Source organism: Nymphaea colorata, chromosome 9, assembly GCF_008831285.2.
Source record: "Nymphaea colorata isolate Beijing-Zhang1983 chromosome 9, ASM883128v2, whole genome shotgun sequence".
NCBI classification, from domain to species: domain Eukaryota; kingdom Viridiplantae; phylum Streptophyta; class Magnoliopsida; order Nymphaeales; family Nymphaeaceae; genus Nymphaea; species Nymphaea colorata.
In genome coordinates, this window is record NC_045146.1 from 14,901,583 (window position 1) to 14,927,430 (window position 25,848).

The window sequence follows — 25,848 nt, forward strand, 5'->3', positions numbered from 1 at the left end:
TGGACTTGAACTCATTTATGAATAAGAATATCATATCCACTTAGGTCCTGATGCAGCACAAAATATTAAAAATAATAGGAATGAAGCGGCCTTACGGTTGTGGGTTGTTAAGTTTCTGCTTAAAAAAAAATATATATATACACAATTTATTTATTCATGTATTGTATTTATATTTAAATGTCAAATTCGTATGGACCTCGGGCTCTGATTCGAATGCTAAACGGCACACCGAAAGTCAGATCTCATTTTGTTTATCCAGATCATTGATTTCTGATTTTGATTGGATAAATCCACCGCTGAAGCTCCAGTATATGTACACGCTTAACAAGTCTGTAATTACAGAGATCCGAAGATCCGCACTGGCACTCTGTTCTACTGGATACCCATTTTCTGGCCGTCTATCTCACTCTTAAGTTTTGAAGTGGACGGTTAGGGTTTTGTTGTATTTTTCCCCCAAAACTACCCTCGAGCAGACCCCGGGAATTCCCTCTCTCTCTCTCTCTTTCGCTGGTAGCCTTCATACGACTTTCGACGACGCTTCCCTGCTGATCTCTCTCTCTCTCTCTCCCCCTCTTCCTCTCCGACTATTCCCTGTGAATTGCAACGAAAGGAAATAAGGATGGGTTGCGGAATCATCACGTACGTGCAGAGGAAGATCTACTTGTACAATGTCACCTTCGGCCTTTACATGCTCGATTGGTGGGAACGCTACCTCTTCAGTATCCTTTCTTCTTCTTCCTCGAATTCGCAGATCTTCCTTTGTGGAGATAGGGATAAAATATTAACCTGAACAGGCTGTTTCCCTTTTCGGGGGTTTCCTGCTTCGCGATTGTCTCCTCCTCTTTTTTTGTTCTTGAACGTGGTTTGGTCTATGAAGGAGGTTTCAGAGCCTCAACCATCTATGTTCTTGAATTTTTTGTAGTTTGAATCTAACAAATTCATCACGAACTTGGTTGGTGTAGAGATCCGAGCGGCAGTGCCTTTATGTATTATTACTAACCTGTGTAAGATACTCTTGATCTTTCGGGGGCATACTCTTCCCAATTGTTTACTGTGGTCGAATTGATTCTGATCTTTATGGGTTTCTCCGGTTTATCAAATCCGCCTTCTGGTTCTGAAAATCCCGTTACTTGCAATTTCGATGTTTATTCGTTGTTTTTTGGTTAAAATAGATCTACGTGGATCCTTAACATTCTAGACACATTAATCGTGGTTCTCCTGTGGTTTATCTGTTACAATGGATCACGCTCCGCTGCAGAACTTTACAGAAGGTAACTTTAATAGCTGTTGAAAATATTGCTGACATACGAATACATGGAAAATGTGATGGTTTGAACCATGATACTTATAGTGGTGCACGCGCATGATTCCTTCGTTCTGGACGTAGACGCTAGTAGATACAATCATCAGAATGAGATTCAACTCTCGAGTTCTCAATAATTTAGGGCTAATTCATGAACAGAATGATTCAATATGGTCTAAAAGTGCCTAAGAGATTAAGTTGGACTCAATTTTTATTCATGAAAATGTTAATTTAGATACCAGGTCTCTGTAGATCAGGATTTTCTGTCAAAGTACATTTCTCACACGTGTGCCTACACACATGACACACATTGCACAGCAAATCCAGGCGTCTCAGGTATCTTAGGTAGCTGTGAACCTTGATGACTGCTAGTTTCTAGCATGAAATATGGCCGATGCAGTTTCATCTGATAGAAAGTTTAGCATTGTGGAAGAAGAAGAAACTAAAGTATCGAGATCTCCACTTGTAGTATTTCAATTTCTATGGATCTGACATTCTTATGGACACCAGAATTGCATACTTAGTAACCCGTTTGAAACTTTTGAAATGGTAACCGTTTGTCAAAGGTTGGCTGTGATCTTTGGCAAATTTTATTGATGGTGATGATCATGTGTACATGCATGTACTAGTTTTTATAAATTGCATCTTCTTCTGATTCTTTTTAGCATTTAATGGTAAACTTGCTTTCTATTTATATGTGATCATCACATTATTGTTATGCACATGTTTCTTCAACCTTGATAGGAGGCAGCTTAGTTGCCAATGGCAGCTTGTAGAGCATGTGCCTGTGACCTGCAACTCAGATTAGGATAACCATATATTCTTCATTGATCTTCTTGTTCTTGCTATTCTAATTTATATGAGTATTCTAAAGTTAATTCTACACATTCTGGACTGTGGACTAGTGGCATTCTTGTTGAAGTATCTTGTTTTCAGCTTTCTTGGCAGGCATTAGGTCTACCAGAAATTTTGAAGATTATATGTGCAGGCCTATCAGGTGATAACCAATCCTTCAAATTGTTCTCACCTCCTGTTGTATATAGTCTTGTGTCTTTGTTGAAGTAAATTGACAGTGTATATCTATCTCGTGTCTGGTTTGTTGTTGCCTTCTAAATAATGAAATACAGGATATATGAGTTTTATTCATAAACGTCAGTGCATTTGAAATATGAAATTTGTCTTTGTCTGAAATAATTTGGTAGTTCGACTACTGGCATGTGATATATATCTATTCCGTCCATATCTGTTTTAAAAAGAGGTCACATCAGAGATTATTTGGACAGAGCTCTGTAACGTTGTCCTGGACCTAAATGTATATGGCTGTACAAATGACGAAAATAGTAAGTTGAAACATGCCCAGGCATCTAATGAAATGGACTAGAATAATTGGGTGCAGAGGGATCTATTTATAGTTGGATTTGCATGACTCCAGAAGCTCCTCACATATATCTCCTCTTTCTTTCTTTTTTGTTTTCCCTTTCTCCTTCAGTGGTGGGGGTGAGGCTCAATATGAATTTAGTCTATATATATATTTCCATCCTTAATTGTTGAAGTTATATAGGAGTTCTTGCTGCTGCTGTCTGCATCTTCACTACCAATTGGTATCCTAAGAAAGAGGTGGGCCCTGTTTGCTAAAAATGAATTTCCTTGTGTTGCAAAATTTGCTAAGCATGTTTTAGATATTTTTTTATTTTGACCATTTTTTTAGACTACCTTGAAACTTGTGAACTTAAAAGATCTTTGTAGGAACTATGAACCGATGTGCTGTTTGGCAGAATGGGTCAGTCACCAACTCAATAATGGTAGCTTTTACACAATTATGACTTATTTCAATTGCAGAAATTGTTGCTACTTTCGATTGTCCTGTTTGTTCTTAAGTTAAGAACCTAAAACTAAAAGTCTTCCTTTTCTAGCTAATCTCTAGAGATATTAGTCTGTTAAGATTCTTGATTAGCTTTCCTTTCTAATCTGCTTCATTTTGTTAATGTTTGATTGTGCTTTCTCATCTTTTACTGATGTTAGCTAGCTTTAGAAATTTGCACATCTTAGGTTCCATCTGTATGCTGCGACATGATTAGAACGACTTGTTTGCTAATATATGCGTGAAGCCAGTAATTTATGTAGCAATGCAATAGTCATATATCATTATCATCTTGCAGTTTTCTACAAATTTTCCCTGCATTTTTGTCTTTAAATATGTAACAATCCACTTGAAACCCATGTTATCCATGTCGTATGAGGTGGAGGCGATGTCGGATATGTATCATATAGGCCTGCAAAACCTGTGTATCATATAGGATTCTATTTATTTTATGTAGACATTTTTTTATTTTCTCAATGTGTTGTTAACATATTATGGCTTATGAATGATGAATCAAAATGTTTATTACATGTATGATGAGTTTTTTATTCAAACCCATTTTTCATGATTTTTATGATTTTTCTGAAATTTTTCTATTTTTATTCTTTTTATATAAGATAAAAAATAAAATCTACAATACATTTACAATATATTACAATATGTTATGATATAACATATAGGACCGCCCTGTCGATACATGTTACAATATGCCTTTTACAACATTGGTTGAAACCATTCTTGCAAGGTGTCGGGAATCCTTTTTGAACGTAGTAAAATCATTCTGCTGACTGTGATGTGCTTCTCGTTTCTTATTTTTGTGAAAAAATGTGTCTAATCCTGCATGTTTAAGCATTGTTCTCTATCCTAAAACATATTGTCCTGACATTTTTCTTTAAAGGCATCTAAACTATGTTATCAAAGGTAGCAACACCTGGGGGTTAATCACTTGATAATACTTTTCCAAGAGTATGTTCTAAGTATGTTGTCTTCTTTAAGATGCACTATAAATGGAAAATTTGCCTTCTTTTCTCTGTTAATCATACAGAAGATGTATGAATTTGCCAGTAGTAGAGGCACCTTTTGCTATTCTGTGTTTGTGTGGGAAATATAGTCATTTTTCATGGGAATATAAGCGAAAGTTATTCCTAGTCATCAACTTCTCTTGACTCCTTTGAAGATGGAAGCTTAACTGCTGCCGAGCAAGATAAAAGCTGTTAACTGGCTAACAACTGACCGCCAAAGTGTTTATTGGGTGGTTCCTTGTAACGTGAAGTAATTCATTATTCAATATGTGTGGACATTTTTCTTAGTGTGTCATCAGGTATAAGCGAATCACTCCCTCTCTTTGCTGTGGGAATAAATTGTTTTCATCTATCAAATATTTTTCTGGTCCTTCAGTGGTGAAGCATGTTTAGTTTCTCCATTTCCTGAAGCGTTCAACTTTGTTGTATTCTGAATCAACAGTAGCTTACTGCTGTCTGACTATTGTCGTCCTGCCAGGTGTACTTCAACCATGTGGGCAACTCAAAGCTTTGTGTTTTGATTTTGTTGTGGAGGGCCATCTCTGGGGTTCTACTAGTAATTTTACCAGCACAGGGTCGAAGCTTTCATTTTGCTTTTCTGTACTTAGGCATTCTTTAGGTTATGGTATCTATTTAAACTTGTGATGCCCAACAAAGTCTTAGTCTCATTCAATCCGCTTAAAGGTCAAGCAGCTCTTATATGTGCCAAACCTCTTAATATGTTTGTTACTTTTCACTATTTGGATATTTGATCAGCCACTATTCTGTTAGATGTCTCGTAGTATTAGTATTGGAATTGATTAAAGGTTCGATAAGATCGTGTTTAGGCCAATCTGAAGCTTCCACTCAGTTGTGCGTCAAAATCTGGAGACCTCGCATTCTCACTATACAGGAGTTACCCCTCTAGCATTTAATATCCATTTCCTTGTTGCGAGTTCGTTTCTGGAACAGGGCATTCATACTTCCAGATACTAGTGTGGAGATGTATGGAATATTCATAAACTCAGTGCATTATGATGTGCCATTGCATAGGTCACTTTCCGTAGAATGTGAGCTTTACTAGTGTGGAGATGTATGGAAAATTTATAAACTCGGTGCATTATGGTTTGTTATTGCGCCGAAGAATGTGAGTTCGATCGTCGACATCATCCTTTACTTGTTTACAACATTGACTCCGTTCTGTTCCTAGATTGAGTGCACTCTTCATGAGTTCATGTTTACTTACCAAAGAAGTATCCGTCATAGTCGATGAAACGTCGAATCGCGGTAATGTCCTTGCGCGGTTAATGTGCAACATTCACTCATATATTTAACCATTTCCTCATAATTTGGCTCTTCCATTTGAGAGATATTTTTATACTGAAAAATAAAAATATTTGATTGCTGATGATCTGGCTAATTCGTCGATGACATGATAAGTAGGAATCAGCGGCATGCTTGAGCATGAGCCGAACCGGCATCCATCTCACCCAAATTAAGGGTGCATCTGAAAGTGTAATTGCGTACGAAAATACAGGTTTGAAAAATTTCATGTGAAATATGCCAATATTCATCCTTTCCATAAGAAAAGCTTCTCCAGTTGCGGAGGATTTTTTTTTTTTAAATTTTGAAGATGAGAAATTCATGTGATGAGACTCTCTCTCTCTCTCTCTCTCTCTCTCTATATATATATATATATATATATATATATATATATATATATATATATATATAATGACTTTGGTTATTTAGAGTGGCTCAACTTATGGATGATTGAAAGAAAAATAAGGAGAAAAAGGTGATGGACAGTTCACACCTTTTCTGTTTGTTTTCAATGAAATAATTTTGTTATTGGAATTTCTCATCGCTGCCAATGTACTGAATATTCATTACAGATGCTTTCCAATTTACCTTGTTAGGTTATTGACACTTAACACTACCAGTTGAAGAAGGTTGAAAATTTGATATGCAAAATGCCTTCCTATTCGCATGATTATGTAACGTCGAGAACGTACCTTGTTTGAACATTTTGACTTGGGGAGTCGACTTGAAGAAGGTCAACCTCTATTAGCATAATTAGGTAACCATATGCTTAAATTTGCCTTGATGAAATTAAAAGAGAAAATTCACTGCAGACATATTGTCAACTACCAATTTGAGTCTTGCCAAATTCAATGAAAGGTGCCACGTGATGCGGGGCCTTAAGCAAGCAGACCACTACTTTCGGTTCCTTGTGGTGGCCACCTGATGTTCATTTCATGCATGCCAACAAAGGGCAGTTCTTTCTACTTTTCTTCCATGACGAAGCCTTTCTTATAAGGGAATCGGATCAGAATAGTACTAAACTTGAATCATATATTTCATCTTATCCAAGTACTGATGAGAATATATTGAGAATCTAGATGAAAGGATTTCGACTGAGACTCATACAAAGGGGAAACCATGGCAATCTAACAGAGGGCAGTTCTTTCTACTTTTCTTCCATGACAAAGCCTTTTTATGAAGGGAATCGGATCAGAATACTACTAAGCTTGAATCATACATTTCATCTTATCAAAGCACTGATGAGAATATATTGACAATCTAGATGAAAGCATTTATACAAAGGGGAACGTGGCAATCTAACCTGCCTCTCTCTCTCTCTCTCTCTCAGAATAGTGGTTACGAACCTTTGGAGTTCATGATTTGATTCTGTTCCGATGATGAAATTTATTGGTTGTTGGGAGCTTTTCTACATTTTTTTTTTGGGGATACTGACCTATGAGCACGATCGCACAATATCAACCATGTAGGCATTTATGAACAATTTTAATGAGGAATCAACTAAGTCCACCCAATGCGCTCCGCGACCGAAGCACTGTCCAGATTGGACGTATCTTCATTTTTCCATTTTAGTGGAGGCCCTGACAAAAAGGGAACAAAAAGCACTTGTTTGGATGCATCTTTTGTATCATGACGGGAAATCAAAAGCAGATCGGATTGAGGTGATGCAGCATCGCTGCAACAGGCACTGGCCACTAGGCTTATGGTAAAAGCATTTTTCAGTTCCCCTATGTGAGAGGAGGATCATTGTGGTGTTATCATATTATGGTATTGAATTTCATGCAAAAGGGGTTGGCATAATGGGGCAGGCTGTGGCTGTCATATGGCAAGTACTCTCATCTGCATCATTCTTTACACAAAGTGAAACTGTAGATGTCAAATTTAGGGTTCAAAAGGTACACCAAAAGGAGCTTTATTGCTCCCCTCAAAAAGATTTTCACCTCTATCTCTCTGTCTACTTCTCTCTGTACATGTCAAGAGAAAACATTAAAGTCACCTTATGCATCAAGGAGTACACTCAGCTTCAACCTTTCGGCAGCTGGAAGAAGACAACTTCTGTGGAGTCGTGTGCACATGCATGTGAGAAAGACGGTTTGGCTTTTTCTAGCTTCTTAAGGACAGTGATGGTAGTTAGTGGCCCACCAAAGTAAGCGACTAGACTTGTATTAAAGATCAAACGCATTTAGAGCAGACAAGCAAATAGCATGGTAAGATCTATGCAGTTTCTCTTGAGGTTTTGATCAGAGTATATAGTCCGTCTTCAATATTTAATCACAACACCCACACACACACACACAGATAGTGGGACTCTGAAAAACAAGTACTATAAGAAATGAAAACATATAGTTCATTAGTTGGTGGTTTACACAAGCACAAGGAAAAAGACTCTCCAAGTGCATGGTTCAATCCGAACAGAGGCGATTTTGATCTGGGGATAAAAATCCAGATGACAAAACTGTTGACAATCCCTATGGAGATTTGTGCAGAATCCAATGATTAGTGGTACAAGTTTTATACGTAGCGCGAGTAAGGTCCATGCTTCTGCAGTTTGATCATGGAGTTAGAAGTGAGGTGAGTGATGGTTGGATAGGCAAATGTAGTCTGGCTCTGCGAAAGCTTATCTGATAGAACATGTAAAAAGTGCCCTTTAAATGTGAATTCAACCTTTAAATAATATAGACAATGGGAAGTGCAAGGTGGTTTGAACAATGACCTTAAGTATTTGAGAGCACTGAAGTTATTGCCAAAGTTTAGCATTACAGCCAAAGTTGATAATGCAACTCTGTCCTCAATCTCCATATTTGAAAAGCATCCATTAGAAACAAAATATTTTGACGTGGCTTGTTGTTTTTCAAAAAGAAAATAAGAATGTTCATCAAGGAAACAAGTCATACATGCGATGGTATTTACTGTGAAGCAACAACAGCAGCAGCATACTCCTAATTCAAATCCATCTTAAGACCATCTTGAGATGGATGATGAGGCTGTTGGAGTTTGCGTATACAGTAAAAAATGTAATGATCCGGCGCACGGGCTCCCGATCTGGTGGATCCCAATGGGACTAAACTTTTCAATGGGATGTTACCAAAAAACTGCAATTAGTATGGATCCTTTGCTACTTTCAAAAGTCCTACATGATCTCTTGTTAGTCGATCAGGCGAGAAGGAGGTTAACTACGCATGACTCTCTCTGGGGTCCTGGACTACGCTAGGACTTGGGTGGGATATGATAAACCCGTCAACTTAGAGTGTTGCAATTCTACTATTTCCAATTCAAAAGAGTAGCACCCACAACAATAATTGAACCGATGACACATCTTCTACTTTACGACGGCCTGTCGGATCAGCTGTCCTACACTTCTACATTGGAATGTCATGTTAGTAGTCAAATGAACAGCAAGGTTACACGATCATGAGCGAGGAGTCTACTGTTAGATGCGAACAATTACAAGGTTAAACTTTTAGTCAGATTGCTTCTCACGCTCTCCAACCATGCTGATTGCCTATACCACTCTAACAAGCCTAATGATAATTCTTGCTCGTCTTCTGATGCAGCAAGGCGGTACTTTTAGATCCAGCAGTGCAGCGGCTAAGATCTAATCACGGTGAATATCTAAGTAAATCACTTTTACATCACTTTTTACTTGCTTTTATGTCACTATCTATGCCTTTCGCTTCAATTCATACACTCGTACACTTTTGGCTCTCTTTTCACATGCTTGCACCAGGAGTTCATGAAACGCCGTTTCGGGCGTTTTATTTATATACTTGTTTTCTTCTCTTCCCTCTGCTCTCAAATGCAGCTCACGTATTCCGGCTCGAACATATACCTTCTGTAACTTGAAAGCAGCCCATCGACTCTCCTCAAAAAATAAATGTTGAAAACCGTCTTCAGCAAAAAATTTTCTCAGGCATTCAAACACGCGCTGTGAGTGTGTTTGATGGACAGGAATTCCCGCTCTCAAACAGTGCAGCTGTCCATGGGACATGGTGTATGTTATGCAGAGATGTTGGTGCACTGCACTTTCAACTTTTTACATGGAAAAGAAGGTAACCAGTGCAGACACTAAAAAAATCTTAAGTATAAAGTTCTACCCACCAAGCCTTACTAAAGAAAACACCTCAGAGGGCGTTTGGATGACATCCCAAAGCCAGGTTTTTGGTGACAAAACTAGATTTTGCCTTCAAAATCAGGTTTTTGGAGTGCTTAGATGCCATCACAAGTAGGGTTGATAAAACCCCAGTTTTGACAAAACATGGTTTTGTAAAAGGGAGTAAAAAGCCATATCCTCCTCATGTTATACAAAACCAGGTTTTGAGTAATGTCACCAAACAAAGTAACCAATTTTTCAAAGTTCATAAAAAACTTGGTTTTCAAAAACCAAGTATTAGCAAAACTTGGTTAGAAGTGGGTGTCATCCAAACGCCCTCCAAGAAAAATCTCATCCTGCAGATTCACCTGTTTAAGACATGACCTAGGGTTTTAGCAGTTACATCCTTTATAATTGGAACTTTTCACTTCACTGTATTGTTGATCACCACTTTCTCTCCAAACAAAAAAAATGTCATCACATGACAACCGGTCAACCAAGAAAACCCCAAAAAGGGAAAAAAGCTCCTCAAATAGCTTTTTGTATGTAGAGCGAGTGCGTGCGTCCAAATGCGATGATCTTTGAATCGACGAACCTGATATGATAAGAGATCCACACTTGAAAAAATCTATAAACTCATCAAATTAAAACATTTGGGTGAGAACTGAGATCCATGCCGTGTTATTTTAAATGGACAAAAAGTCTGATCTAAATTCAAAGGAAAAAGGCTCTCAAAACCATCAGACAATCTCTAAAATAACCAAAACGGCCTCCCGTTTCTTCATGGGAAAGCAAAAGAAATGTGACTCAAATGGGCGCAGCTAATAAATGATAGGGAGGCAATTTCAAAAGGCAAGGTCCCACCTCCCCCCCCTCCTGCTGCTCAATACCAGCTACTTTAATGGTTCTGATGCTCTGCCCGTCGGCTACAAGCAAGATCTACAAATCACAGCACAATAACCACAAAAATATTTTCCATTCAATGGCATCCCTCTGCTTTACCCATGTGCTTTGTCGGTTTTAAAATCACTTTTGAATTCTTCATCTTGTTGACAGAAACATGTCTCTCTCTCTCTCTCTCTCTCTCTCTCTCTTATATGATTTGGTTGGTTGCAGAAGAAAGCCATTACAATGAACGAAGCAGTGGTTGACCATAAGATTGAATAAGCATGAAAGTGGGGCCGAGGTGTCCACCTTATTAATAAGGTTATGGAAAGAAGAGAAGCAAGTACGTGATGAGATAGAAAGTCTGATGGGCTTCATGATTTCCAAATTTGAACAAAAGGCCTCAGATTGTACGCGAAGATGAGGATGCCCAAAAAGCTCAATCTCTTGTCAAAATGAAAGACGGCAAAAAGCAAGGATCATGCATCCTCGCTTCTTTCGGATCCCCACGAAGCTTTTTTCCAATTCTTGTTGAGAAAACTTTTCCATTGAAATCAAGAAAGGAACAGTGAACAGCCAAAGCGTTTGGATGTTGGTTTCCATTAAATAGATCTTTCAAATAATAGAGACTGGAGACATGGACATGGGAGTCTTCACCTACTACGCTTTGTGGCCTAAAACTCTATGATGCATGTCTCAGGGCGCCTCTCTTTCCTGATTGGCCTTACGAAAAAGGCGCCCACATGGGGAACCAAACCAGGCTGAGGAGGAGACATCATTATCTACAAAGGCCAAATTTGAATAGCTGATATAGCTTTTGTGCACGACTCTTCTTCAAACAAACACACAGAGCTAAGGGTGTAGCACGACTAGCCCGGGTAAATAGGTGGTAGGTGGTCAGTCCATCCTTTGAGTGGCATAGGTGCTTTCCTTGACGGTAAAAAGAAAGAAGTAACAAGCATGTTGAAGCGTAGAGCAGGTTCCAACCCTAACACTGGTGTAGCTTGGAGAGTGGTATGATGAAATACTCCTCTTGCTCACTAAAAAATATACAAACCCATATACTTGCACCAAGCGGATGAAATATTCTCCCTGCTCACTCAAGAAACATACACGGCCACTATGAGTACACTCACAACTTGAGCTTCACTAACAGGGTAGCTCAAATTTTGAGCTGGGTGCGGCAACTTGATCTCAATTCTTTAATTGCAGCTTGATGTCCTCTAAGTTGTAGAAGACAAACAAATCATGAATTTGGCGGCATAGCATCACTTTAAGCCATAAAGCTGATTTGGGTCGAGTAACAGTATTTCTCACATGAATACACTGACAACTTGGGCTCTACCAATCGAGTGGCTCAAACTTTTGAGCTGGGTGAGGCAACTTGATCACATTCCTCATTGCTTGGTATCGCCCAAATGATAGAAGAAAAAGCCAACCAGAGTCACTATGGCATAGCATCACCTTAGAAGACCTGATCTCTATTCCAATTCTTTGGTCATGGTGAGATGAGAAAAGCTTCTTTAGCTGGTTAATGACCCAAGGCTGCATCATGCTGAATTTGATTTATTCTACCATGGCCAAGCAAAAGCAGCTTTCTTACTCAAAGTGCTGAAGGCAGGCAATGGCCCATTCTTCATGCCCAACTCCTGATCCAAAATAGTAAGCTTTTCTGCCTTTAAAAAGATTGCTGGGCACTGTGCCCAAGTTGGCCAGGTCTGTGTGTAGGCAACCAGGCCCAATTGCCTGACTTGCCAGAGAGAGATGCGATGCAAACCTTGTTTGAAGGGACCAGGTCATTATGCTTGGGTGGCCCATTCACCCACTTCACCATCAGGGTAAGTCTGTAGTAGCTGCGATTTACCACAGAAGTGGAAAAGCAGGTCACCATTATAGCCCAAATAACTAAGCCAATTGAATTCTTGAGAGACTGGTGAAGTAGTTTGCTAGAAAACAGGATCTAGTTGATTAGTACTTTCAGATTTGTTTTCATCAAATGTGAATCCGTTTGGTTCTAGATAGACTGATATCTATCAAAGGTAAACTCAGGTTCGGGTTCGCTTTGGTTTCCTAATGTGAACCCTAATATAACTTCTATTCTGATCAGGAAACAAGCTGACTGGTTGGATTCAGCAATTGCTTTCATTCAAACGGATTATACTCCACTTATGTTCCCCGCATAGAAATCAACTGCTTAATGCAGATTTACAGATTCAATTCTTCTATCACCGCGTTTAAAGCTTTGTGGTGATTGATTTCAATTCTTCTAAATATAAATTTCCAGTTTCTGATCGCTAGCTTTCTCATATCTTTTTTTATTTTCTTCTGTTTTTGGAAAGTTTCGATTCTATGAAGTAAGCCACTAGCTGGGTTTTAACTTAGACAATAGCTGTCTTCTTTGTTAGGCAAAAGTTTCATCATGGATCAGCTTTTAAGAGATATATATGTATGGTCGGCCCCGCTGGTGACTAACTGGGGCAAAGAATCATTCATGCTCCCAGAAAAAGTTAAATGGAAAGAAGTAAAATGAACATGGAAAATTGCAAGTCCCAAGTTCAATTACCAGCTAACTCCAAATTTTGACTGCTCAAGTGATTAAAAACTCAAACAAGCGAAGATTTTCAGAAGCTGCATGGTCTATGACTCTATATAACAACTGAAAAAAATTTGAGATTTTCACTTATAATCTTCAAAAATTTATTGAGTTGATAAAAAGATTTATTTTCATTCCTAAAGTCTTTAAAACTTTTTGGGTTGCTTTATTTCTGAACTTTTTCTATCTTTTTTTTTCATAATGATTCAATTTTGAGTTAGATTTTGAAGATTCAAAAGCCAATGGACCCAGCTGGGGCCGGGCATGGCAGCATCAGAGATTTGATTTTTTTTGTGTAAATCGGTTCGAAATGAGGCCACCGACTCACCAGCTTTTCTGGCGGAGAATGACAGCCATGGCTTTATGTCATCATTGTCTCATCACGTCGCGTTACAAAATCAAACTGCAAGCTTATCTTTTGAAGGAAGAACACACAAAGTCTTCAAAGAAATGCAGGCGAGGTTGGCAGATTTCTTAGTCAAGAAAGAAAAGCAAAAGAAGCGTAATGCACAACACATCACATGACCATATATATATATATATATATATATTTATATACATTGTACGTGTTAATTTTTGAATGCAGTGAGAATTTCGCTCATGAAATTTGAGATATGATGAGAATATCTTGACATTAACTTTAATATATAATAGACAAGTTCACAGTGATAATAGCAAGAAAACTATGTAAGCAACGGAAGAGAAGCATTATTGCCTTACTGAAAAGTCATGTCAGAAGGATCCGTGCAGATGGGCAGTGAGTGGGACTCGCAAGTCCAGAAAGCTTTTGAGAAATAGGACCAAAGACACCTTTTCCTTTCATACTTTAGATCAATGGGAAACAGATACCGGGTGTTTGATACTCATACTTATTAAGAGGTACTTTTTAGTACAGTATTCAGATGAAACTCGGGCCTACTAGACTGCTTATTGTTGAGTTCATTGTTCATGTACCAAGCACATTAGCAAGACCCTACGCGGTAAAAACTTAAGGGGGTGTTAATTTGGCCGAACAGTTATCCAAGATAAGAAATCATGGATCTAAAGTTGCAGGAAGAAATAAGAATCGAGTTGGAGGCAAGATAAACGCAGACTCCCACCCCCTTCAACTGTTGGAGAAGCAAAGCCTCAGCTGCTGCGATCGATGCAACGGACAAAAAACAAACTTTCTTTTTTGGTTTTTGTTCGCTGGGTTTGTTTTCTTGCATAAAAGTTGCTGCTAGATAATTGGCGTCCATCTCTCACATCTGTTGGCCAAACTCAAAACTTCGAATGCTTCAAAACTCAATTGCGAGGGTGTGGGCCTTCAGCATTGAAGCTTCAGTCAAAACTGGGAAATTGGAGTGGTCGGTTTCCTTCAGTGACAACTCAGATGGTGCCCATAAATGTCTGCCCCCTCCTCCTCTGCAGAGTTATTAGATGGCAGAGAAAATTTCGATGAAGTCGACCAGCGGGAGCTCCGCACTGTATTAAGAAGTTTGTGGAATTATGTTTTTGAGCTCCCATAAACATAATCCCAGTTGAAAGTGGAATGAAAAGAATCCCATCAAATGTTATTATGGAAGGAAATTCAAAGAGGTGTGTAAAAGTAAGAGAGAAATTAAGGTAGGCATCGGACCAAGAGTACAAAGGTAAGTGGCTTTGTTTGCTAGAACAGTGTGGTCCTTGGCCTCTGAAGATGCCAACCCTTACTGGCGTCTTGTCCTTTTCGTCTTGAGAAATCAGCCATCACTGATGGCCTTATTCATCGCTTTCTTTTGTCATGTTTGTTCACCTCCTCCCTCATGATGCATCGCTCCATGAAAAAGGCAAAATGTTTACTTTCTCTAAAAATTCAATAAGCTGAATGTTAGCAATCGAATTGTACTCCCGTGTATTGACTCTTGCGATCTTCACAAGATTTTTCCGAAAACCGTCCCTGCCCATAGGATTTGGCAAACAGGCCCACTATCTTTTTTGATTTATCTGAAAACCAGCTGCATTTTGGTAGTTAGAGCTATCAATCCAACTAATTAGCATCAGATGGTTATGTAAAACTGTTCTTCCACATCGAGAAAAAACGGTCCCCATATTAAGATTGAGGTTGGAAGGTTTTGTTGTATAAGTTAGAAGGTCTCATGTTTGCAAACATGAATGACTGAACTCTATTTTGTTCTGATATACAGAATGATGTGGACTGATTCATATGTTACACCTCAAAATTCATATCTTTTCCCCAGAATTTTGGATTCGTGTTGAATGCCAACAACAGAAGATTGAGCCTTTTTGGCTGTCTGCAGGCTTCATTCACACAGTATACTTTACCGATGTCCCCCTGACAACAATCCATATCAACTCTGATTTCCCGGTGTATCGCTCTTCTCTCTTCATTCATAGTGACATAATAGAAAAAGACAAGCACGAGCGCGCGCACACACACATGTATATATATGTTATTCAAATTCACACTACTCGGCCCCATTTTAGATGGACAGTCGACAGAAAAACAAGGAGAAGTCATTCATTCATTCACTCACACACTCTCTCTCCCAACATAGCAATGCTGGATGAATTAACAAGATGGAATTGGTAAAAATTTCAATTTTTGGGTTGCTTTGATGAAATTGAGTTTGTGTTCTTCTCTACTAAGTTACAATTTGATCCTTTTCAGTTCATTCGATTATTATCGGATAGCTGTTCGAGTAAATTAGAGTCGACCCAAACACGGGAAACGTATCGTCCCAACAACTGTTCATTTGGATTTGATATAAAGATAGACGTGATAAAGTTAGGAAAGGAAAATTAACTGAAGGCCTTCATTAATTCTTTCCATTTAGTAAAATAAACTCTTACGCCTTTAACTCGAAAAAATCATACGTTCAAAAACAGAAAAACCATTGATTAATGGTGCAGGCCAGAAATAATTGAATCGGATCGAAACTCCTCATGAATCCTTGGCGTAGAAGGAAAAGACCATTGGAAAGCTGTTGAAAGGCGCATTGCTAGAAGACCAACTTGCAACTTGATAATTTGTCAATCAATAGAATATTTATTATTACGTCCTTGCTCTGGTATGATGCCAAAAGTAAATGAAATGGATTAAATAAAAAGTTAAGATGTCACATATACATTGCTTGATCCAATGGACTTAAATATTAGGAAACCTATCTCTAACATGCATTTAATAATGTTAATCTTAGAGACAAACACAAGGTCCCATCTCTTTTTAGATTTGAAAAAGACAAGTCCTCATTGCTTCTCCTTACTTGGAGATTTTACATTGACTTTCAAACCTAAACAAACTTCAAGCTCAAACCGCAAATTGTGGAGTATTATTGCAACCTTGTACTTTCGAATATGGTTTTCAAAAATTTATTTGCGTGGATATAATTTGCATAAATTAACAAGAACCTAGATTATATTCATTTGCTTTTCTCTTGCATCTACACGATGGGGGGCTCACTCTCTTGATGAAAAACAATTCAAAGTACTGCTTTGGATTCCATCAGTTGATCCACTGTACTCATTTTTTTCTTTGAGCTGATAGAGACGAGGTCTCCCCATCTCTTTCCACCGTCAGGAGGTTATGTGTTCGGGCCGATCCGTCTCCAATTATTTCTCATTTGTTGGATATAAATCTTTCTTTTCATAAGAAATATATGAGCATGTTAAGCGACATCCAGTGCACATTTCAGCAACTGCAAGAACGAGTAATATATATGTTGCCTTGCCATTTCAAACAGTAATATAAATTAGTGCTTATTGTACATCACAAACTGCTATTTCTTTTAAAAGAATCAAACTACTTAATTTTACCAAGTTTTGTCCGTAAAAACTGTGGAAGAAATAAAAAAATCTTGCAAGAAACTAAAAGTCGTATGTACTATTTTACCATCGCAAGTAAAATGACCTAACAAATAACTACGTATTACTGATTTTTCCAGTCTCATAGCTGGTGAAAGGGAATCAACGTATAATTTCTCGGCCACACACTTGGCAGCGCATGATAATTAAATTAATAGTCCTTTGATCACTCAGGATTTCTTTTCCTTTTTGAGAAATTCTCATTTAAGGTCTATTATGTTGCAAAATTCCCAAAACAAGCGTCATTTTGTGTTCCTAAGCCCTATTTTGGTTGATGACATTTTTAAAAATCAGAGTAAGAATAACATCATGGTGCTGGAACACCGGCAAAACTTTATGTTTTCCGACAACGTTTTCAGATGAAGAACGCCAGAAAAAGGAATCGATCGCTATCATTTTTAAACTCAAAGACTGATGTCAACTAAAGTTGCAGTGCAACGACAAGGTCGTCTCTCGTTTTGTGGTTATTAGGGAAAGTAAAAACTTGAACAAATGAGATCAACATGAATATATTTTTCCTGTGCTACGGAGATCACCCTAAACATCAGCATCAATTGTCTTATCTTTTTTTTTTTTAATACCTTGCGTTCGAGAAGGAGTTAAAACTTATCTAATCTTTAAGATATGTACGGCATATGATTGCCGCATATGCCTTAGCCACTTTATCACTTGTATCCGGATTCATATCTCCTTTTGAATGTGGAAACTATATATATATAAATAAAAGAAAATATGATCATCATATATGCTCGACTTCTCCAGCACCTTATGTTTCAATTTATGATTTTTGTTGGGCTACAGGAGCGATTCTAATTGTGGGCAGATTGAACTCCACTAGATTGGACATTTGGCCAATTACTTACTGTATGCATTGTTATATCTTTAGCAGTAAACCTGCTCAAGATTTCTTGAGAGAACCTCACTGCTTCACTGAGAGGCAGGGATTCTCTACCGACTACCATCCAAACTTCCTTGTCATGCTCCTCTTCTCTGGAACTAGGAGGAGGCTCAGGGCAGTAGCGCCCTTCCTAGGGGGAGGGCACATCCACTTCTAGAGAGGCCGGGGAACTTGAAACCCTAGCTTCGAAGAAGAGAAGGCTCGCACCGAAATCCCATCTCTTTCGGTCTTGCTCGAGGGATCTCGAGCTCTGGTTTAAGACAAGTGTAAATTTATGGTTGCACTCTTCAACTCGAGATTAGTACTTGCCACCATTTGTGACCACTAAGATTTGAAACCTTAACCCCTCTCTTTTTGTCAACCTCTTTGCTACTCGATTGCGATACACCCTTTAGATTAGATGTTCTTGTTTATTGGGAGTATTTCCATTTGTGCAAACAATCTATCGTACTTGCGTAATATATTATTTTACACAAAGATAAGTTTTGAATGATGTAACTATATGGGCAAGAAGGGAAATCAAGACGTTGCTCGCATTCGCTGTTTGCATGGAAAAACTTTATTTAATTTTTAGTTGTGGGGAAGGATGCTTTGTATCGCACGAGGAGTAACTTTTCCAATTTCTTCGCTCTCGGCCCACGCACATGCTGATCCGACTTCCCTTTTTTTTTTTTTTCCATTTTCTTTCGACGTTGAAAATTTAGGTTTCTTGCCTAATGATCTTGCGCTGTGCACCATGTTGCAAACACACGATTGAGTGTCCTAAAAATGCGAGAAATGTAGAAGGCCCTACATTCCATTGAATGGGAGGTATTTTTTTTATATGGCGAAATTCACCGCCTTTCTCTTCATCCTTAAGGTTTGAGTGGTCTTACAGTATAATCTTCAACTTAAGTGTCACATATATTACTTTTTGTAGTCCAACCAAGTTGCAACTATAGGAATTAATGTGAAGATATATTATCTGTTGACCAACCAACTCGACCGGCTATGCTTATGCTTTGTTTCTTGAGATTTCCACATTCCCTTTAAAATCCCCATTTCTCACAACAATGAAATGTTTTTTTTATTTTTATTTTTTTACTTTCCAATCTAAGGCTTGGGGTGTAGACTGAAAACAAAGAGAAAAATGCTGTACACGTGCCTCTTGTTTACACTGAACTATTGAGTGGATTGATCACGTGAAACGCAATACAGTAAGTGCGTGGCAATTTTGGCCGCACAAGACGAGGAATTCATGTGCAGACATGAGCATCGGCTCCTTTGGCTTGGATCCATCTGATTCATGTGAAACCTTGGTCACTCACGCATTTCGACATGCATATTAAATTTATTGATATTCTTATGAGACCTTGACCAATTATTGACGAGTCTATTATATAAACGTATACATACATATAAATTTTACAAGGAAATACAATATGAGATCCCTAGGGATGGTCATAGTGGTTATTAGCTTTTGAACTGCTAAAATCTAACTTCTGCCCAGTTTTCTTTTCATTTTTGTGTTTGTTAGGTTCAACAAGTTTTGTTTGAGAAGAACAGAAATGGAGAATCTGATTATGCAGAACAAGTGTAGGCAATTTTGAGCAACTTGATTTGTAAAGATCTCAATTTGTGTTTGTTTGTGTGTGAACCCTGAATTATGCGTGTACCAAGTCTTCTCAATTAGATTAATACAAAAGCAAACATTTCACATGTTGTGGACCAATTTTGACTGCATTTGCAAGGTGAATGTTAAGAGGCATTTGTCCAGTTAGGCTAGAAAAGCATGTTGAAGCAATCAAAACTAGGTTGACTAGAAAATTATGTAATCAAAATGGGCTTGCCTGTGTTATAGAGATAGGGCAAAATAGACCCAATGGGAAGAGACTCTCGCGCTAACCATAGTAAAGGGAAAACTTGAGATCCAATAATGCAAATGGTCAATCTTTTTCCTTTGTTTTAAGTCCAGTAGCATCATCTTCACAATTGTGGAGCAATATAGACTATTGGTTGTCCTGGTTCCTAGTTTTTTTAAGGGTTGAAACCAAAACTGTTAAGAGCAAGTAGAGACTCTCAAATCATGGTTCTGAGCTTGGAATGAGAGTTGGCCGGGATGTTATGTCAATTACATTAACAATTGTACATGTTAGAATATCAAGTAAAGGGCAAATGGTCAATCTTTTTCCTTTGTTTTAAGTCCAGTAGCATCATCTTCACAATTGTGTAGCAATATAGACTATTGGTTGTCCTGGTTCCTAGTTTTTTTAGTGGTTGAAACCAAAACTGTTAAGAGCAAGTAGAGATTCTCAAATCATGGTCCTGAGCTTGGAATGAGAGTTGGCCGGGATGTTACGTCAATTACATTAACAATTGTACATGTTAGAATATCAAGTAAAGGGCAGATGGTCAATCTTTTTCCTTTGTTTTAAGTCCAGTAGCATCATCTTCACAATTGTGTAGCAATATAGACTATTTGAGACCTAAATGCTACTCAAGATATATATTAAACTAGTATTTCCTGCCATTATGCTGTTCATGCTTTCTCACTGGGATGTCCTTATAAGGCTCAGTGGTAGGGACCTGCCCGGAGTTTTCATTCTTGAAGGGTTTGTCATCATTAGAAACTAACATCTCATGTCTGTAGTTCTCTTCTAGTCTTTCAAAATTTCCTGGTTTGTGACATGTTAACGTGATCTAAACTTGTATTTCAAGATCTGCCGTCAGCTGTTCAGGGAATTGCAGATCACTGGCTGTGTTTCATCTTGATCTCACTTACATGCTTAGCTACGCCCATTATACGATCTTGGCGGTCCGCTTTTAGACTAAATTCAAGAGAAGACAAGGAAGTGGACCTTGTTAAATTAATGGTTTGTCTTAATCTAGAACTAAGTCAGGGACAAAGACAATCAGGTGCCCTTTCTGTTAAGTCAAAACAAGGCATTTACAGTCACGGAGCTTTCAAATTTAGAGTTCCTAAAGCTTGTTCTGTTTAAATTTTGTACGATAGATAGTGAGAGTAATTGAGTTAGATTTTGTTGAATATGGGGATTACCCCAAGATCGAACGGAAAACCATAACCATTTGGTCAATAATATGCATCATTAGGTCAGTTCTTCTAAAGATTTTAGGAACTTCTTATTAGCAAGGATGCAGAAAATAGTAGGAAATAATTTTGGATCATCTCAATCATTTAATGGACACCCCATGCTCTATCATCTTTTTTTGGAAGCCGGATCTTATTATAATTTCCTTTTCATTAATAAAATTTGCATCCCCATTCAGTTGGACCATTCACATTCAATCTACATGCGTGAAACCGGCAAGGTAACGTGATAATTTCCCCAATCCCATCAACATTTTTCAATTACAAAAGAATCTTTCGTTTCTCTTCGATTCATCTACTCATTTTCCGGTAAGAGAAGATTGTAGACGATCTGCGCGGTCTAATGGTGGTCAATCCAACTACCAGTGGCAACAGCCGATGTGGATCTGAAGACGGAAAGAACTAATTAGTGCCACCCAAAAGCGCAACCTGTCTCCGTTTCTTTCTCTAAACACAAAGGCGTCCCTTGTCCTTGAGCGATCGATTGTACCAATCAATCAAAAGAAAAGCTGCCGCCGGGCAGGACGCCGGCGGCCTCAGGTGACATGGCCGGAAGGGGCTTGAGTGGTGCTTCGGGAGTCAACCTGGTCACGTCCGTAAAGCCAAAAAGACACATGATCATCAGATGTCCCCATCTTGAAAAAACCAGTGATTGTTTGGTTTTACACGGTCGGTTTTCATCTCGCTCCGGCGCCGAAGACTCAGGCACAAAATCTGTTATTTATTTCATCTCTCACCATTCTGCGAGGTTGCACCAACATTTACGTCACTCAGTGGAGGAGAGGGAGTCTCTCACTTCGATCCGTAAAAATTAATACGGTATTAAATACGCTAGGAGACAGATGACGAAAGGGGCCGATCGACCGCAGAGCAGGGCCACGTGGACGGCGATGATCTGTCTGTAGCCGAGTAAAGACGGGTTTTAATTAGAAATATATTATTTAAAAAAAAAAATTGTGCCAGACTGACCAGAGAGTCAAGGGGGTGGGTCGGCTGATCATGAGTTAAGAGGGCTTGACCCATGGTTAACCATCTGTGGTCAAGTCAGTGGTGCGGTCTGCCGCCATACCCGTTGTTTTTTTATTTTTATTTTTATTTTCCGAGGATTTCTGATTTTTTTTTTTTGGAATTTTTATTGAAGTAGTGATTTCGGGTTTATTTATTTCGGGAAGGAAAAGGCGGGGCCCTTTCCGAGCGCTGTCTTTCCTTCTCTCCATCGGCAGAGTGAGAGAGAGCGAAGCCGCTTTGGACGGCACGCCCCGGGACCATCGTCCTCCGCGCCGCGATCTGCTGCCGGAATTGCTTTTTCCGGAGGGTAACAACGACTGGCTTGCTTCTGAGCTCGAATTCTCCGGCACCAAATGGTTGGAAGACGTTGGTGCCTCAGTGTTCGGATGTCAAGAATGGTAAGATGGGTAGGTTGAGCTTTTGACTACCGGGCTCGAACCGGTAGGTGGGGTTCCAGTTTTAGGCCAAGCTCGTCGGAGGGCAGCCGCAACTCTTCTCCGGCGACGGTGGTGATGGAGCTCTGTCGGGTTTTGTTGGCGAGGACGTGAAGTGAGAAGAGTGAGGGTTGGTAGAGTATTCGTCACTGGTTTCTTGGGGCTTTCGATGAGAATTCGTTGGCGGGAGTAACAGAGGAGATTCAGAGTCGGTGGGGATCGGGAAGGAGGTGTTGAGACCGGTTGGTGGTTTTCCAGCCGGAATTTTCTTGTTCGGGCGGGAGCAGAGTGATGCTGGTGGAGGCAGTGGAGGAATTGGAGAAGTCTTCAACCATGACAGCATCCAACGTGACATCGGCGTCCGGCGAGGCGAGCGTCTCGTCGGGCGGCGGCAATCAGAACCAGAACCAGGAGGCCCCTGCTCCAGCGGCTCCTGCTGCTCCGCCGCCGAAACGAAAGAGAAATCTGCCCGGAATGCCAGGTACGAAGGAAGCGGAACGAGTCCCGCTGGGAGGCCCTTTTCCCTTCTCTTTTATTTCCCCCCTCTGATTGTGGAGCAATTCGTCCTCTTTGCTGCTTCATCCTGTCATTCATTTTTACTGCAGATCCAGATGCGGAGGTGATTGCCCTTTCGCCGAAGACGTTGATGGCGACGAACCGATTCGTGTGCGAGATCTGCAACAAGGGGTTCCAGAGGGACCAGAACCTTCAGCTGCATAGGAGAGGGCACAACTTGCCGTGGAAGCTCCGGCAGAGGACGAGCAAGGAGGTGAAGAAACGGGTGTACGTCTGCCCGGAGACAACGTGCGTCCACCACGATCCAGCGAGGGCTTTGGGGGACCTAACGGGGATTAAAAAGCACTTCTGCCGTAAACATGGGGAGAAGAAGTGGAAGTGCGACAAGTGTTCCAAGAAATACGCCGTCCAATCCGATTGGAAGGCTCACACCAAGACCTGCGGCACCCGCGAGTATCGTTGCGATTGCGGCACCTTGTTCTCGAGGTCCAAGGGTTCTCCTCTTTCCCTTCGTCTTCTCCTTTTTTTTTTTTTCTTTTTCTCCTTCTCTGGTTGAGCTCTATTGCTCCTCTGCTCTTCTTCCAATTGGAGGGGGGATTATTCTAATTCTCATGGGGGCTTTCCTCTTTTTGCATTGATATACTTGTATAGGAGGGATAGCTTCATTACCCACCGAGCGTTCTGCGACGCGTTGGCTGAGGAGAGTGCGAAGGCGCATACGGTGGTGGAAAGCGCCCCCGCCGCTCCCGCGGTGCCGGCGACCTCCTCCTCGGAGGATACCAATAACTCCAAATCGAAAACGGGAGTTGCTGCTGCCCCTGCCGCCCAACGTGTGGATTCTAGCAATTCAGCCCTCGGGGCTGCACCTCCTCCTCCTGCTTCCACTCCTGCGGCACCTCTCGCGGCGCCTCATGGCCCTCATCTCCCTACGCAGCAAGGTGAGAGTGCGGCCAAACATTTATATGCATACAATACAAAACCACCAAAAACACCACCACCATAAAAACTCTTTTGTTGCATTGCTGCTTGTTCCTTCATGTTTGCCCGTAAATTTAGTTTGGACTTTTGTCTGATATGTTTGTTAAGTATCGATGATGATGTTGGATTTTTGGGAGAATTATAACACGATCAATCAACATAAGCGTTGAGCGTCGTCCCTCCCGCCTCCTTCTCCACTCCTCCCTTTCTCTCTTTCTCTCTCTTGTTTGTTTGTAATATCAAGTGAATAGTTTTTTATTAGACGCAGTGCCCAATAATGACAGGAGGGAAGAGATTAAAAATATTCTTTAGATTGGTGGAACTAAAAGGTTCCCATGAAAGCTTCAGAGTTTCCGGAGTCGCACTTGTTTAGCCTGTGGTTCTCTGGCTTCTAGCAATCCTTTTTCACTGGGCTTTTGCTTTGCCTTTTCCTCTCTCTCTCTCTCTCTCTCTCTCTTGTTGATGTGCTTGGAGGAAGCCTCTTTTGTTTGTTTAAGTATTAGGTGAGGTGTGCACCATATGAACATCGGGTTTGAATTTGCTTTTTCTTTTGTTCTTTTCTAGAGAGTGGCGACTCCAGCGGGTTCTTGCAGCCAATTGTGAGCAACAATGGAGGTGGTGGCAACAGCATCTTCGCGGCCCTCATGGGCTCAGGAGGGGTGCACACGCAGCCGCAGGGTTTCACCGACCTCATTGGTGCCATGGCTCGAGGCGAACGTGCTGCATCTGGATGCTCGACTTCGACTTCATCGTCTTCCTCCCTTGCTCCACTTGCGCTCTGCCTCTCGTCCTCTGCATCCCCCGTAGGGCCGTCCACCCCGGCCAGTATGGCGGCATTGTTCCCTCCCGTGGCTCAATCACAGAACCATCACCAATTCGCTCCTCAACCGCCTCACATGTCCGCGACGGCATTGTTGCAGAAAGCAGCGCAGATGGGTGCAACATCTAGCAGTTGTTCTCTATTCCGGGGATTTAGCCTTGCATCACCATCTTCTTCATCTTCATCAGCGCTGCAACAGGATCAGTGGGTGGACAGTTTGCAGCAGCCGCGTACAACCGCGGGTTTGGGGCTTGGCTTGATGTCAGTTCCCTCGTTGAGCTATGCGGGCCACAACGAGGACATGGGCATGCCCGAACTAATGGCTACCTCCATTTTCGGATCGCCGGTGACGATTCCGAAGCCTACCACACTGGATTTCCTTGGACTCGGAATGGGCGGTGCCGCTCCAAGTGGTCTATCCGCGCTCATTACATCGATGAATGGTGGCAATAGTGGTGGTCTCGACATGGCAGCTGCCACCTCGTTCGGTGGTGGCGGCGGTGCATCTCGTAACGGCGCCGGAAGTTCTCCCGGGAAGTCTTGGGATGGCAGCTGAAAGTGTCTTGTTTGGCGGTTGTTTTTCTTGGCGTCTAGTAATTGTGGCTGTAGAAAGAGAGGTATGACTAGCAATTGGTCTTGCAACTTTGTTGGATGACGAGAATGCGTTTGGCGTAGTGGCCGTAGACGAAAGACGAGAAGGCTGAAAGGAAAACGATCCTCTCATCTTCAACGAAGAGAAGCTCTTTGCTCTCCTCGGCTCCCTTCCAGTAAGGGAAGATAATCAAAAGCCCCCCTCTCTCTCTGTCTCTTTGCTCTTCAGGCAGTAGTACACTTTTGTTTATTTATTTTCCTTCCCGTATAGAGCAAATGTCATGTACATAACAATGTGTTCTTTTGAAATGATGGTGCATTTTCTCACTCTCTCTTCTATGTTGGGGAGGATTCCTTACTTATTCGTCCTTAAGGAAAAGGGGATGACAAGATTCAACGCAGATTGTGGCAGGGCAATGAAATCCTGCCAAATCTCACTTTCTTCCTCCGTGAAAATGATGTACAGATTGAGCTCGTCATGTCCTCCTCTTTTTCTTTTAAGCGTTTTCTTTTTTCCTTCCCCAGTTCCACTTCTCCTCCTCTTTTCTACGCTCCCCTCTGCGCTCTGCACTAGTCTGTATGTACTACTGTTAGAGTTGCCAGTTTATTTTATTGC

General features: G+C 40.4%; 2 protein-coding genes across 2 annotated transcripts; both read left to right on the forward strand.

Annotated features, from left to right (window-relative positions):
• The first annotated feature begins 458 nt into the window (after window positions 1–458).
• On the forward strand, window positions 459–4,956 carry LOC116261503 (uncharacterized). The gene is made up of 4 exons (XM_031640290.2): window positions 459–719; window positions 1,199–1,271; window positions 2,240–2,300; window positions 4,665–4,956. The coding sequence occupies exons 1-3, from the start codon at window positions 620–622 to the stop codon at window positions 2,256–2,258; spliced, it is 192 nt and encodes a 63-aa protein (XP_031496150.1). The 5' UTR covers window positions 459–619; the 3' UTR covers window positions 2,259–2,300; window positions 4,665–4,956.
• A 17,091-nt stretch (window positions 4,957–22,047) lies between these two features.
• On the forward strand, window positions 22,048–25,559 carry LOC116260518 (zinc finger protein GAI-ASSOCIATED FACTOR 1-like). Its single transcript, XM_031638942.2, has 4 exons — window positions 22,048–22,808; window positions 22,933–23,329; window positions 23,495–23,781; window positions 24,386–25,559. The coding sequence occupies exons 1-4, from the start codon at window positions 22,619–22,621 to the stop codon at window positions 25,195–25,197; spliced, it is 1,686 nt and encodes a 561-aa protein (XP_031494802.1). The 5' UTR covers window positions 22,048–22,618; the 3' UTR covers window positions 25,198–25,559.
• Window positions 25,560–25,848: the final 289 nt, after the last annotated feature.

Excerpts from the sequence above, each read along its gene's own strand:
- LOC116260518 (XM_031638942.2), top strand. The coding sequence starts at position 22,619 with ATGCTGGTGGAGGCAGTGGAGGAATTGGAGAAGTCTTCAACCATGACA. Across the intron at positions 22,809-22,932 it reads AAATCTGCCCGGAATGCCAG|ATCCAGATGCGGAGGTGATT; the intron begins GTACGAAGGAAG and ends TTTTTACTGCAG. Across the intron at positions 23,782-24,385 it reads TCATCTCCCTACGCAGCAAG|AGAGTGGCGACTCCAGCGGG; the intron begins GTGAGAGTGCGG and ends GTTCTTTTCTAG.
- LOC116261503 (XM_031640290.2), top strand. The coding sequence starts at position 620 with ATGGGTTGCGGAATCATCACGTACGTGCAGAGGAAGATCTACTTGTAC. Across the intron at positions 720-1,198 it reads GTGGGAACGCTACCTCTTCA|ACACATTAATCGTGGTTCTC; the intron begins GTATCCTTTCTT and ends TTAACATTCTAG.